This window comes from Festucalex cinctus, chromosome 3, assembly GCF_051991245.1.
Source record: "Festucalex cinctus isolate MCC-2025b chromosome 3, RoL_Fcin_1.0, whole genome shotgun sequence".
Taxonomy (NCBI): Eukaryota; Metazoa; Chordata; class Actinopteri; order Syngnathiformes; family Syngnathidae; genus Festucalex; species Festucalex cinctus.
In genome coordinates this window covers 17,332,466-17,347,472 of record NC_135413.1, presented here as the reverse complement: position 1 = coordinate 17,347,472, position 15,007 = coordinate 17,332,466, and the positions used below count along the sequence as shown (strand labels likewise).

The window sequence follows — 15,007 nt, the reverse complement described above, 5'->3', positions numbered from 1 at the left end:
AACATAAGCCCTGATTTACACGGTAATAAAAAGGTAAAGAAGAAAGCTGATTATTAGTTTGCTCAATAAGGAGCCATGTGTATTTCAAAGCACCTCGACAGACATTAAATAATCTTGTCACACACAAATAAATAAAAATCTATAATCTCTTTTCAGCAACAAGCTCCACTTATTAAATTAAAAACAAAAAACAAAAACCACAAGCTCCTCAGTTGCATGCTGCTCATAACGCATTTGTGAGTAGACCGACAACACCAGCAACTACATCGATCAAATCCAGGCTCTTGTTTGTTCATCCGCAGCACAAAGGGGACATCATAATTCCCCAAAGAGCATGACCTCCCCTCATATCAGCAATGTGAAGCTAATAAACACAAGTTAATGTTTTTTGTTTTTGTTTTTTTTCCTCTTTACCCCATCTGCTTCTCCTCCCAGTGCCTTCCGCCAGTATGACTCGCCTGGCGCGCTCCAGGACCGCCTCCCTGACCAGCGCCAGCTCCACGGACGGGTCACGCTCTCGTGCCTGCACCCACTCCGACAGCACCGAGGGAGTCGCTGCCGTCACCCACACTATGGAAGTTTCCTGTTGAGGTGTCAGGGGGGGGGGAAAAAGAGGGGAGTAAGGGGTGGAGGGACAGAGAGAGAAGCCATAAGGGGTAACAGTAAAGAAGACTGTATTGGGATATTAATCTGACGGAATGAGGTAAATAGCCATGATCGCTCTCTCTGTCGTCAACCTCGAGATCCTTTGTCTGCTTTCCTCGTATATTGTAACAGAACAGTCAATGTGCAGTTACAGTCAGAAGTATACATACATTCATCATGGGCATCAACGTAACATTCATTTTGTACCTTTAACTCGTTTGCTCCCAAAGACGTATTTATACGTTTTTTAATGTTTTTATGCAAGAGCTTACAGAAGACTTTGATGCAGCCTCTGAACTGACGAAAATGTTTCAAGCTATCGTAATTATTACAAAAACAGCCAGCAGGTGGCAGCAAAGTATAAGAGATCAAACAGGGCCATGTTGCAAAAAACTCTTTTCCCCACTGTTTTAACCAAATTTGTGATGAAGCTATATTCTAATGCTAATTGTTGCAAAACGGAAACAGATAAATATACTTTTTTCACTGATGAAAGAAAATATGCTAATTTTTCTTTTGGTAGATTCCATGTTTTATAGCAATAGAACACAATACTCTGTGGGTCTTGCAAAATTAGTACAGTCAAAATCCAGTAAAAGTTCAGTGAAAATGGCTGGGAGTGAATGAGTTAATGAAGGATTTATAGTTTCCTTTATCCACAAGGGAATGATTCTTCAATGAGTTTTAAGAACATGAATCGAGATAATTTATTATAGATTTACTGTAATCCACAGTCAAAATTATTTACAACATTCAGGCTCTAATATATGGTGAAGGTCTTTCAAATGGACCAAGCCGAGCCCTATTAACTTCTTGTTAGTCATTATGATTGACTCTGTCATTATTGAGCCTGACCACAACCCTTTTGAACATTTGTGGATTAAATGTAACATAACTGCCAGTTAACCAATCTCTCCAATTGTCAAATATTAACCCCAGAAGATTGTGGATGGCTATAAAAAAAAGCATCTGGTTGGGTTAAAATCTCACAGTGACATTTGACCAATACTAGTGTGAGTGTTGCTGCTGTCTGTACTGTATTTTATCCTGTATGTATACTTTTGAGCTGTGTGGATCACAGATATTCACAAATAAATAAAAATATGTGCACCGAATTCTTGTTTATAAAACTCATTGATGAAGACAGCTCCAATCGATCATTAAAAGCCCCCAAATAAATGCTCATGATGAATGTTTTGAAACTTCTGAACACAACCATAGCCTATTGCTATTCCCAACCCCACTTTAATAATACTTTCCTCAAAACTCACTCGTGTTTCCCAGCACTTATATTTGTATTGTTGACTATCTCCTGTATTTGTTTGCTAAGTATCCCCTTATTGGCTTGAGCCCCTTTCACCCCCCTCCCCCCAGTACATAGCCTACACTCAAACACATCCACCATTTCTGTAGCAATAGTCAATAAAGAGCTGCTCAAGTAATGGTATGAAAAGGAGATTGTGATGATAGTCAAGGGGTGCTAAAACGTGTTTTGTATTAGCACTTTATATGGTGGTCACTGGTTGTCCAGAATTTGAATGACAGACAGCAGAACACAGCCGTAATAGTGCTTAGACTGCGTGTAATTTTAGCTTGTTAGCATGCTAGCTAGGCCACACCCGCACAACATTGCTTTTAAAGTATCACTTGCGTTGTGAAAAGGCGCTTGCAGCAACAGGTGAGTGCGCTGAAAGAAATTAAGAGCTTCATTGATTTAATTTGTATTCTGTTACTGAATTTGGAGCTTTGGTAAGTGAGGGAGAAAAAGCGAGGGGGGAAAACTGACTTGAGTGTGATCAAAGTAGATGTTGAATGAGGAATTTTTCCGCCTAAACTCAGTAAAACGTCAATGCGCTTGTGTTCTATCGTGTATGTTTTGTGTACATTTGATGTATGATCTGTACATTGTGGGTGAATAGAGATGATTGCAAATTCTTCCATCCTCATATTTTTTTTAATTATAGTACTTTACTGAATAGCTTTCATCACATTAGCGTCGACGTACAAAAAAAACCTGAAATCGCGAACCCCCCAGTGTGTGTAATACTGCAAGCAAGCCAGCTCATCGCTTTTCCTTTACTTCTTTCTAATGAATACTATATTTTACGATTATGAGGCCCAAGTACACCCATATGCAATATTCAACACAAACACATACTGCCTGATTTCAAGTGAAATGACATTGTATGATTTGTGAGAAATTTATGCATTATGATCTTAAACAAATATTGACTCCAAATACAATCTAATGCTGTTACAGAGAGCAGCTTTGAGATGTGTGCCATTTATTTAAGTAAGAGACAATCGACAACAGTAATATAGTATATAATTGTGTTTAGTAACATCTATATGCATGCGATGTGTAATCTTAGGGTGCTTTATAATCGTCTAGTGTTAGGGTGTTAGACCTCAGACGTGGTTACTTCAATAGAGCCATAGTTGTAATCAATATTGTCAGTCTGTAACTCCACCGCATGGTTGTGGTTCTGGTTGTAATCAACGCTTTGTGATCTCCACTATGACAATCATTCTGATTCAAACTAAACATAACTAGTGGGACTGAGGCAGCACCAGTTGTGTACCTTTTTTTTTTTTTTTTTAAACAAAACAAATAATAATAATAATCTAAATTGACTTTCATGATCGCAACTAGCCCCTCTACTTATAACATGCCAAAGTTTCACTCTTATGACCAGGAAAAAAGGCTTTAATAGTAACATCGCCCCAGTTGATGGTCAGTATTTGTTTTGATGTGCTATGTAACAATAAACTCATCAGTTTTAGTATGTATGTATTTAGAGCTTTAGATTAACGGATGTTGTGTGCTGTTGCCTGCTCTTATACTGGGCCATAATGGGTCCCCTGGTTATTGGATTATCCGTGTACAGCGTCGATGCACCATAGTCACCGATGTCTCCTGTCACAAAAATTCTTTGGTCAGGTCAGGCATAGCATTCAATTGCTGAGGTGTGCACATCTCTGAGATGGCCTGTGAGAAGCGGGGCTGTTTTGGAGCCATTTGGGCACCAAGCTCAGAATGTAGGGCAACCCCCAACCACATAAAAAAATATATATTAAAAATAAATAAAAAAAATACTCCCACTCCCTAAACAGGTGCCCCGATTCTCACAGGTGAACCCGGTTGCACCCTAAAGGGCTATCAGCTGAAGTCACTTTTATAAATAAAAATAAAAAAATGTCTGCCATTAGAAAAGTGTTGTTGTTTTTCTGAGCACCGAGGGACTGACACAGACAGAAACGAGAATGTGATTTTGTGGAAAATGCAGAGTAAATTGTCATGGAAGGTCATGTTTTAAACTGTACAATTCATGTAAAGTTAAAAAAAAAAAAACTCATAATGTGAAATAGAGGCGTTAGGATAGAACATTGCATGGAAAACAAACACTTCAATCATTTGCATGGAGTGCAGAGTTTGTACTGTATAAAGACAACTTTCAACACAAACTGCCCAGGGGGCGGGGGGTGATGGGGGTACAGTGTTCTCCTGAATGTATTTTGTCCCTTTTTTGAAGTGCTGTACAGTATTGTCACCCTAAACCTTACCCTCACACAATTTCTGCACTATACTTTGTACCTCCACGTGAGCCAACATTCATGACTTTATGATTTCCCCTTCACAAAAGTATAGTTTAGATGACTTGTGCTTTGGCACGGAAAGAGTTTAGACCTCGGCCCTCCTTGCACTTGTAGATATTTTTTATTATTATTATTTCTAGAGCAGGTTACTACCACCAAACACCAACAGTAACATTTCTGTTCTTCTTGCATTTGTGTTATTAAACGGCATCAACAAGGTGAAACCTTATTTTAGTAAAGTGAATTGTTCATGTGTATTAATAATTATTCTTCTTACTGTCATTAAGGTTAATTTCAATTGAGCAATAAGTGGGTTTTTTTTTTTTCTTGTTTGCATTGTTTCATATGTCTTCCCTATGAGCAGTCACAATAGTAGACAGATTCTTACCTGCTTGGCTGTCATGTGTGATGTAAAGTTTAAATATGTTATACATACAAATATATATACACAACATAAGCTGTCACTGTCCTATGTACTAAACAAGTAACAAGTTATAAATAAAGACCTACTGTCAACATTTGCAGTGTCTAAAACAATTAAATGTGATTCTCATCAGCCACATATTTTATTGGTGAGTTAGAACTCCAATTTTATGATAAGAAAAGGTCTGCTTTATGTGTCAAATTGGCATTAGGTATCATATTATTAATTAACATTATGTGATCTCTTGATGTAATTCCAACAACCAGATTCATTTTACATGTTGATTCCATGTTAATTGAGCATTAATTGTACCTTTAAGCATAATTATGTCTGAAATAAATTTTTATAATTTACTCACGGTCTACTGATAAGATACATGCGTAGTATGTGTGAGCGTTTGTTGGATTTTGTCACTATTATTACTCACCATTATTACTTACTCTGCATCAATGTTTTTTCTTTGGGCTCCTCCGAATGACCTGGTAGAATTGATTGCCAATTTGGCCAATTGATGCATATTAAGAGGCTGACTGAAATTAATGACGGCCTGTTCCCTAAAGAGCTGTTATTTTGGATTCTGATCTCCTGGACGTTGATGCTGCGGAATGCTGGGCACTGCTGTTTTTAAGTCTTGCTCCAGACTCCCAATGGAATTTCAAAATAAGCTTTATACAGTTGTTTTACTCTCGATGTGATTTTATGTCCTTGTTTAGGCAATGTATATACTTTCCACATGCAGGGCGAGGAGTGAGGAAGCCTGCTTGTAGGTTAATCTGCCACGGAAAATAACTGATTGTTATTTGGTCAAAATAAAGCTGAAATAATGTCCACAAGCCGCAATTAAAATATGCATTAAGATACCAACTAACCCCGCCTACTGCCCGAAGCCAGCTGGGATGGGCTGCAGCATCTCCGAGACCCTTGTGAGGAGTAAGCGGTTAAGAAAATGGATGGATGGATGGATGGATGGATGGATGGATGGATACCAACTAAACCTCAGGAAATCTAGGATGCATATGAGTTTTAATGAGCCTTGTTGAGGCTCCAACCAGTAGATGATAATCATACCATTAGCTAGTCCTTGAAAGCTCCTGACAAATGTTCACCTTTGTTTCAAATCCACTGGCTGTGAGAAAAAGTGATTAAAAAAATAAAAATAATATAATACAAATATCCTTGCAATAGATGTAAAATCACCTCTTTGCGGTCTAATGGATACAGTATGTTGCTCTGCATCATAAAATAAACAAGAATGGCAAATATTTTTATATCAGTTTTTCTCAGTGAAGACCATTTGCACCATACTATGCTCCAGTTTGTCTGTTACATACTGGGGCTCCGTGACGTGATGTATTTATTAATTTACTCTGAATTCACAAGTTACTTCCCTTGATCTGTTGTTTCAGTAATCTGACACCAAAACGTCAGTGACCTAACATTCCAGTGGTTTATTTGAAGCATTTGTATGGTGCCCAGGGGATTTGAACATCCTGGGAATGCACTTCAAGCTAGTATCTCACTGAGCGGTGAAGGCTAGCAAGGGTGTACGCGTGTAGCAAGATTTGTTTTTGGCTACTAGGCAGCTAAAAGAGGAAGTCAACCTTAAACATTTTTAAACAATAATATGTTATATGTGACCAATTGTCTAAACATGACATTCTGATTAATATTACATTCGTGGAATATAAATTATGAAGCAAAATTCAGCCGTTTTTATCCATCTCAGGAGGTAGCCATTTTGTCACTTGCTGTCGACTGAAGATGACATTAATGTTGCAACGACCAATCACAGCTCACCTGTTTTCTGATGCTGAGCTGTGATTGGTTACATGAACAACATTGATGTCATCTTCAGTCGACAGCAAGTAGCAAAATGGCCGCGCCCTGAGATGGATAAAAACAGCTGGATTTTGCTGCTTAACTCATATTCCACTAACACAATATAAACTAGAATACCACATTTAGACTAGTGGGGCTGCATAGAGCACACACGAAAAAATAAAAAATAAAATAAAATAAATAAAAAAAATCAGGTTGACTTTCCTTTAAAGGGAGTACAGGGAACCAACGTTTAAGCTAGGTTGCAAGACTAAACCTGAATTTCCAAAGGGATTCATTAAGAACGCAGACCAGTGTTGATTTTTTTTTTTCATGTATGCATTAGCATTCATTTGAAAAGCTTCATAAAAAATGAAAATGTGACAAATGCAATCAACAAAGCTTATAAAAGTGTTTAAAAAATTACACATGAATAACTGAATGAATAATGATATACTTGTGAAGGTTATGGGTACTTTAGTTTTTAACAAAACAGGAAGCTATTTATTTATAGATACATTTCTCGTGAGTAAAAGTGAAGTAAGTAAATAAACTTTATTTTTTTTTTAATTTATTTATTTATTTATTTATTTTTCTAAGAGCTCAGAATTGTTCATTCGGTAGTCTTACCGATTCAACGTCTTGTCATCATTGCTCTTTTTTTTTTTTTTTGTGTGTGTATGTGTGCGTGCGTTTGCGTGCGTGCGTTTGCGTGCGTGCGTGCGTGCGTGCGTTTGCGTGTGTGCGTTTGCGTGCGTTTGCGTGCGTGCGCGTGCGTGCGTGTGCGTGCGTGCAAATACGTATAAATTTATACTCATTCATTCACCTAAAACCTTATAAATATCCCATTACCCTTCGCCTTAGCCAGGTACTTCAGAATCTTGCCAGAGTCGTGAGATTTAAATGGTCAGGAGACCAGAGAAAAGGTCAGAAAAAAAAAAGAAATAAAGAGAAAAGAAAGGTAAATCAAAGTGAAATCCAGCACCGACCAAACACTTCCTGCCTTCCCCATGATTACAAAATCAAAGTCTTACGCCAACCCCGGAAGCCTCTAAATTCCAGCAAATTTAGCGAGATCTCAAGAGCCCAGAGGAAAAACTAAAGAGAGGAAGGAGGGAAGGATCGATAAGGCAGATATTCCTTTCTGAGCATGAAACGGGCCGAAAGTTATGGCTTTGTGACCATGTTTTCTGCCATTGATGAATGTTCACTGTTTTGTAATAAACTTTATTTGTATAGCGCTTTTCACAGCCACACACACGTTTGTCTTTATATCATCGTGAGGACATCTCATTGACATGAATGCCTTTCCCTAACCTCAACCATCAAAAATGATTACCTTCCCCCATTCCTTACCATAACCTCACACCATAACCCAATTCAAACCTAAACTCTAAAACCAAGTCTTGACCCTCAAAAAGAGGTCTGAACTTGTGGGAACCACCAAAACATCCCCACAATTTCAAATCGGTCCCCACAATGGTAGTTAAACCTGGAAAAACATGCGCGTATGGGCCTCACAATGTCGCAAAGACAAAGGCACACGCACGCACACGCACCAGTGGTCATCTGCTGCCACAGAGGGCGCTGCCAGGTCCACTGGGAGCAAATTGGGGTTAAATGTCTTGTTTAAGGACACTTCGACATGGTGACCAGGGTGGAGGATCAAACCCACAACCTCACGCATGCGAGACGACCACTATCACTGATCCATGACACCCCAAAGACAAGAACTACAGAAGACTGAGTTACAAATGAGTGTTTATACTATGACTGGGAATGAGTGGGAGGGACGAGGGGTGGGGGACTACTGGGAGGGTTTATATGGATCAGCTGTCTTGCATATGTGGCTGCAGATCCGATGAGGAACAATACACTTCACCGCTAGCCGAAGAGAGAAACGCCATGGAGCCTACGGAGAGCCCTTCCGAGTACTACTCCCACTACGAGGGGACGGGGGACTTAGAAATGTGCGACTACTCTCAGTCTGCTGTATCCCAAATGCTCTTCCCGGTGCTCTACGTGCTCATCTTCATCTTGGGCCTGCTCGGCAACGGTGCAGTCATTTTCACTGTTTGGCGGACGCAGGGGAAGCGCAGGGTACCGCTAGTCTACATCGGCAACCTTGCCCTGGCCGACCTGACCTTCGTGTCCTTCCTGCCACTGTGGGCGGTCAACGCGGTCTTGGACTACCACTGGCCCTTTGGATGGTTCCTGTGCAAGATCAGCTGCTACGTGGTGGTCCTCAACCTGTATGCCAGCGTTTTCCTCCTCACCAGCATGACCTTCGACCGCTACCTGGCCATCGTGCACCCGCTGTCAAGCAGGCAGGTGCGCACCCGCAGTCGCATGTACGTCTCCCTCGCCGCCGTCTGGACGCTATCGGGTCTCCTGGCTTTGCCCGTTCTCATCTTCCAGACCACCCGGCACAGTATGAGCGACGACTACATTTTCTGCACAATGGACTTAAGCCAAGCGGTGAGCAGCGAGCATCAGGAGGGGTTTTGGGTCGCTGGGTTGAGCTTGGCAATGTCCGTCCTGTTGTTCCTGCTCCCCTTCCTGGTCATGATGGTGTGTTACGGGCTCATCAGCTGTACCTTGATCAGCCACTTCAAGATCCACCGCAAGCAGCACCAACGCAAGCGGCGACTCTTTAAAATCATCATCACGGTAGTGGTGGTCTTCGCCACCTGCTCGATTCCCATCCATGCTCTGAGAAGCGCCGACGCCCTCGTCCTCCTGCACGTGTTTCCAATCACCTGCGCTTTCATGCGCTTCACGATGTTTATCTACCCGTACGCCACCTGCCTGTCCTACGCCAACAGCTGCCTCAACCCTTTCCTCTACGCCTTCTTAGACCTGAATTTCAGGTCGCAGTGCCTGCGTCTGCTTCACCTCAAGTAGTCCCGCCGGACACCCGCCAATGTGGATGGAGGACTCAAACAACGCTAGGTGTTTCCTTCCAGATTCTGTACTCTGTGGCCGATTGACTGTTGGGACCAAAAGGGAAGTAAGCTTTGCGGAATGCAGGGACAAGTCGTGATTATATAATCGCCCCACCCAAAAAAAATAAAAAATTGTTCTATTTTTTTGCACTGAATTTCCTTTTGAAACATATTATATCCATGATGCTTCCATAAAAAAAAAAAAGTGAATTTCCATATTTCCTGTTCAAATACATGAGAAAAGGCACATTTCAGCATCAATAATAAATGGTAAATTACTATTCTTGTCATTGTTTGGGTTGGGTTTCGGTTGATTTTGTTACTTTTGTCATGGCTCGGGTTCAATTTTGGTTTAGTTTGATATTGCCCTTATGTTTCTTGAAGTTCTTGTCATGATCTATGTTTTGTCATATTGTCATTGTACTCACGACTGATTGTTTTCATACTTTATCTCATTTCTAGATTATGCAAAATCTTAAAATAAGAAAATTCATCTTGTGAATTATTAAGCCTCACAGTACTTAAAACTGGCTAACACTCAAGGCTAAGACTGCTTGATCAAATAAGATCATTAAGTAAAAAAGTATCTAAAAATAAGCAAAATGATCTTGTCTGACAATTTCATTTTAAGCAAAAAATAACCTGTCAAAGCAGAATGAGCAAATTTAGGTTAAATTTAGGAAATTAAATCTAACCCCAAAATAATGTACACTCTGGTGGTGACTTCAGGTAATGCAGCCAGACAAGTTGATGCTACGTCAACAAGATGTATGTATGGAATTCATGAACAAAATAAACTTCACAGCCGAAGAAGAGAAATCCTGTTCAGTGTTCACAACAAAGACACAAGGTAGAGAAACACATAACCTCACTCCTTGACTTCTTTGTGAGCTTTCGAGCACACTAGATTGATGCTAACTGCTAACCAGCAGTCCAGGAGACTCGGGCGACTCCAGGCTTCCTACCTCATGTGCGTCGTGACTCGTGATCTCGAAACAGGAAGTGATGGCAGCATGTGCAGGATTTATAGCCCAAAGGGCAATTCCATCCTCCTCTTTCACTCTTTGACTGCCAAAAACGTTTAATAACGATCAGTAAAATTACGATGTATGCCGCCATAAACGTTAAATGACGTCAACTAAGTTTTTTTTTTTTTCTTAGTGCAACGACTAAGTACTGCTGCCTGGTCAGTGGGTTGTGGAATCAAAAACACCCACTAACTATGGCCAGCAGATGGAAGCATTGTATCTCTTTTCATGAATGATCAAAGCCTTTATCATATCAAAGTTGTTGTTTTTTTTTATTAACGTGTGGCAGTAAAAGAGTTAAAGTGCAGTGCAGTGTAGTTCTAGATGGTAATTCATACAGTACAAGGACGTTTTTGCTGCGTTGTGTGTGAAAATAAGCCAATAAGGGGTGGAGTTAAAAGATCTTTAAATTAACTTGATATGAACACACTCATTTTGACAAACGAATGTGTGCATGCGTGCGTGTATTTTTTTATTTATTTTTTTTTCGGGGATGGAAAAGGATGATGCGCTGTGGAGTTCCTGGAAAGAAGTAACTTTATTAGCAGGTTATTTGGCTTATGCCTGTAATATTTACATTATTTCTTCAAACAAAACCATATAGGAGACCATGTAGGCGTCACAGTAGACGTGCAACATCTGGTCCACTGGGCTGTAATTTAGGAAGTAAATGTTAGGGCACATTTTTTTAATGAAGATGCCAACATTGAACCTCTCCACCCCAGTTGAGGTGTCGAATGAGTAGAAGATCTCTTCCATGTCCTGATTTATATAACGGGTAGCGTAGAGGACACCACAGGCCATGAAAGTATTGGTGACTGCCTGCTTATAGACAGAGGTGTGCCAAGTTTGGTTGAGCGAAGGTGGATCGTCTGGAAATGTGATGTCCACTTTGGACAACACCAGGTTACCAAAGTGTTGGACCGTGCTGTAGATGAGCCACACACCTGACTCATCTGTTGCAAGGTCCATGTCAGTGTATGAGTAGCATTCACTGAGATGGCAAAAATTCCCTTTTGAGTTATACCTGTACAAAAAAAATAGTATTTTTTTAGTGACCTTAGTTGTCTTGAACATATTGTACATTACAAATATAGTGTATAAAAAAATGACAAAAATATATAATGCACCTGGCGCCTTTGGGTAACTGTACGGTAGAAATGGTTTTGGTTGCTATGTTGTACCGACAAAGTCGGTCACTGTTGTAACAATTGTAGAACAAGGCCCCGCCATATAGAACAACATTTGGTCCCTGAATGGTGTTGGTGGTTGGATTGGAAGGATGGATGATGAAATTATCTGCAATGACACAAAGGTGTATTCATTTTATATACTCACCGGCTAAACTAAACTTCCCATTATCCATATTTTTGGAACCATTTAATCATCATTAGGGTTATGGTTGTGCTGGTCCATATATATCCATTTTCTAACCTATGTGTGTGTGTGTATATATATATATATATATATATATATATATATATATATATATATATATATATATATATATATATATATATATATATATATATATATATATATATATATATACAGTATGTATACATACTGTACAATATTTTTTTCTGTTCATACTCTTCTAAACATAAAAGTGAAAAAAAATCAATAGAAATATGGTTGCATCTTTTAGTCATTGATACAATAATTGTATAATAATTCATAAGATTAAGTTAAAATTAAAAAAGATGTACTGTGCTGTAAAAAACAAGTGTGATATTGATTTGTGTTGAGGTCATTTTTTTCTGCCTCTAGATGGCATTATTCCATTTGTAAGATGTTGGTGACAGCTCACTGCATTTTTCTTTTTATATTAAGAGCTATCTAATCTTTAACATTAAGTAACTTGTGAAATTATGCACATTTTTAAAATTGTAAAATACAATTGGACCCCAGTCGCCACAATTATATGCATTATTATTACATTTATTACTGCAAAATTTTGACGTGAACATTCATTGTTGTGACTGGAATTCCCCCAGTACAGGCTTTCCAAGTAAGTTAATCACTTAAATTTGTGGCATTAAAGGAACTTTAAGTTAACTCAAAATTAACACACTAACTTTGACACCCCTAAAAACAAAATCAGGATAGGACTGAGCATTCTTGTGACTTTGAATGGGTACAGAAAACAGATTTATAGATATATAGATGTCTTTCTAAAATATGTGCTTTGTAGGTGATGGAGTATTCGCTGTATACCTGGTGTCTTTACTCCTACGGTCAGAGAGCTCAGGCTGGAGTAGAAACTGATTTGGTTGGCATAGATGTTGTTGACGTTCAGAATCACCCGCCAATACCAGTTCTCTTTCCCCAACTCAGGTTCAGGGTCACGGCCCCAGCCTCCATACTTGTGGTTAACGGTAGATTCTCCTGTTGAGTAGAATCTGGGCCCAGTAATGTTCACAAACTTCCCATGAGGACAAACATCTACAAAAGAAAAGGGTACGTTGTTGCAGTGATTTAAATGTATTTACAATAATCAACCGTATACGACACAACATAGCTCTGCATTATTTTTTTTCTAGTAAATAGGAATCGTGGGTGCTGTTTTCTTGTGGCTATGCTGCCTCGAAACAGTTGAAGATTAATCTTGCAAGAAGTCTGCATACTGTCTGGATGATGTGTAGGCTGTGGATTGTGGTCATTATCATTCCTGCACTCGTCCAGGGCTCTTTTCAGGCGCTGGTTGTCTTTACGTCTCATTTCTACCTGCAAGGTGTCATATTGCTCCAACTCCTGTAGCTCTTCTCTCAGGTGTGCCAGCTGAGAAAAACCAACAACAGTATCAGGACATCACTGAACTCAATGATGAAGAAACATTCAATTGACATGTCAAATAAGAAAACAGAGCGAGAAGGCGGATAATATTGAAATTCCTCGCACTTTATTTTAGCAGGAACAAGGAAGGTCGGTCAGATATTGCAAGTTAGGCATTCCAAGCTAATCACTGACATCATTATTAACTACTGTTAACTCATTTGCTCCCAATAACGTATAAATAAGTTTTTTTTTTAATGTTTTAAGTGTCCCAAAGACGTATTTATACGTTTTTTGTATTTTTTTATGCTAGAGCATACTTTTGAATAGGTTCCATTCTTTTATAGCAATTGAACACAATATTCTGTGGGCCTTGCAACAACAACCACATTCAGTAAAACAGCCGGGAGCGAATGGGATTACTTCTGTGAAAATGGCTGGGAGTGAATGAGTTAATTGTCTTCTATGTTGCCTCAAATGAGCTCAAAAGTCTACGAGCATAGTAAGAAACAGACTATTGTACTGAAATGTGGCAAAAATGTAAACTTACCTGTTGGTTCGAGTCAGCAGTTAATTGCTGGTGTCCCTTGGTGGTTCTGTTGAGCCTGTCAATCATATTCTTAATCTCAATGAGTTCATTTTCTATCACCTGGAGGCTGACAACTCCGTATAGCTCGCCATCATCCTCCTTCTCCAGTATTGACACATCATTTAGAAGTTGGGGCAGACGCAGCTTCAAACCAAGCAGCAGACTTTCAAGTTCCAGAGCCTGCAAAGAACAAAACATTTTTTTTGTTTTGTTTTGCAATTATTGATAAAACAATACAGTCTTCAGTATCTAGAAATTGTGGCAAGTTACCTTCTGTGCGGTGACAGTCTGAGAGCAGTTTAAAGCATTGTCATTCACTGAGTTGAGGGTCTCATGAGGAAACGCCTTCTCTTTGCTAGTCAGGTCACACGCACAACTATTTAGATTCAGCTGATAAAACAGAGACAAACGACAAACATATATTAGAATTTAACTTGTCATTGTACTGTACAAAATATAATATCTCACCTGTTGTGTCGTGTTGAACAGAAAACACAAGAGAATGATCGTGTCGAGCTTCATCATGTCTTCAAGAGAATGAAAACCGCCACTGACTTATTAGCATTGCGTGCGAACTCTGCATGCATGTATGTTTCTATGTTGATATTACATCAGGAGCTTATCACGTAAATGATCACTTCCTCCTTCAGGTTTCAGTTCAAGAAACCCAAGATTGCTTAGGATATAAGAAAACGGATGTGAAGAAAACATGAAGTTTGCATTTCGTACTAAAAATTGTTGCCCAATAACGTCATGCACCAGCATCATCAGCATTCACTTGGAAGTAAAGAATAATAAAATATTATTGACTCTAACTGTTGATAATAGAAATCTATTCATAATACTAAACAGACAAGCATCTGGCCAACTAGTTACAATTTCTTCTTCTCCACAGCAGTCTTGGACCCTCATGGACTAAGCTACTGCCACCCAATTATTATTACTACCTCAAATAATTATTAAAATAATGCAAGGGTGAAATGATGCAACATCTCCTGTGTGCTTCCACCCTGAAAATGGTGAACAAGTTTGACAGCGGTTGGCGCCACCGTGGTGATTTTGGCCGACTTACATTCATGCCTGCAGCCTAGCCACATCGTTCCCATGGACTGCCATTTTTACTCATTTCAGGGGGCGGCCATTTTGCCACTTGTAGACTGAAGGGTTCAGGCAGGCAACGACCAAT

General features: G+C 39.4%; 3 protein-coding genes across 7 annotated transcripts in view; 2 read left to right on the top strand and 1 right to left on the bottom strand.

The window, feature by feature from the left end:
- ndrg4 (NDRG family member 4) overlaps positions 1-4,760 on the top strand; it is a 65,343-nt gene extending 60,583 nt beyond the window's left edge. For all 5 annotated transcript variants that reach the window (XM_077516244.1, XM_077516242.1, XM_077516243.1 and 2 more), the window contains one exon: positions 436-4,760. In XM_077516244.1, coding sequence (XP_077372370.1) covers positions 436-590 — 155 coding nt within the window. In that variant the 3' untranslated portion in view covers positions 591-4,760. The remainder of the gene's footprint in view (positions 1-435) is intronic.
- Positions 4,761-8,360: 3,600 nt separating this feature from the next.
- On the top strand, positions 8,361-9,460 carry LOC144016719 (apelin receptor A-like). Its single transcript, XM_077518044.1, has one exon. It carries the CDS (start codon positions 8,390-8,392, stop codon positions 9,386-9,388), a length of 999 nt encoding a protein of 332 aa, XP_077374170.1. The 5' UTR covers positions 8,361-8,389; the 3' UTR covers positions 9,389-9,460.
- A 1,518-nt stretch (positions 9,461-10,978) lies between these two features.
- On the bottom strand, positions 10,979-14,439 carry LOC144015849 (olfactomedin-4-like). The gene is made up of 7 exons (XM_077516241.1): positions 14,290-14,439; positions 14,092-14,211; positions 13,783-14,001; positions 13,085-13,238; positions 12,675-12,902; positions 11,588-11,756; positions 10,979-11,484 (listed from the first exon to the last, which is right to left on the bottom strand). Exons 1-7 carry the CDS (start codon positions 14,344-14,346, stop codon positions 11,031-11,033), a joined length of 1,401 nt encoding a protein of 466 aa, XP_077372367.1. The 5' UTR covers positions 14,347-14,439; the 3' UTR covers positions 10,979-11,030.
- Positions 14,440-15,007: the final 568 nt, after the last annotated feature.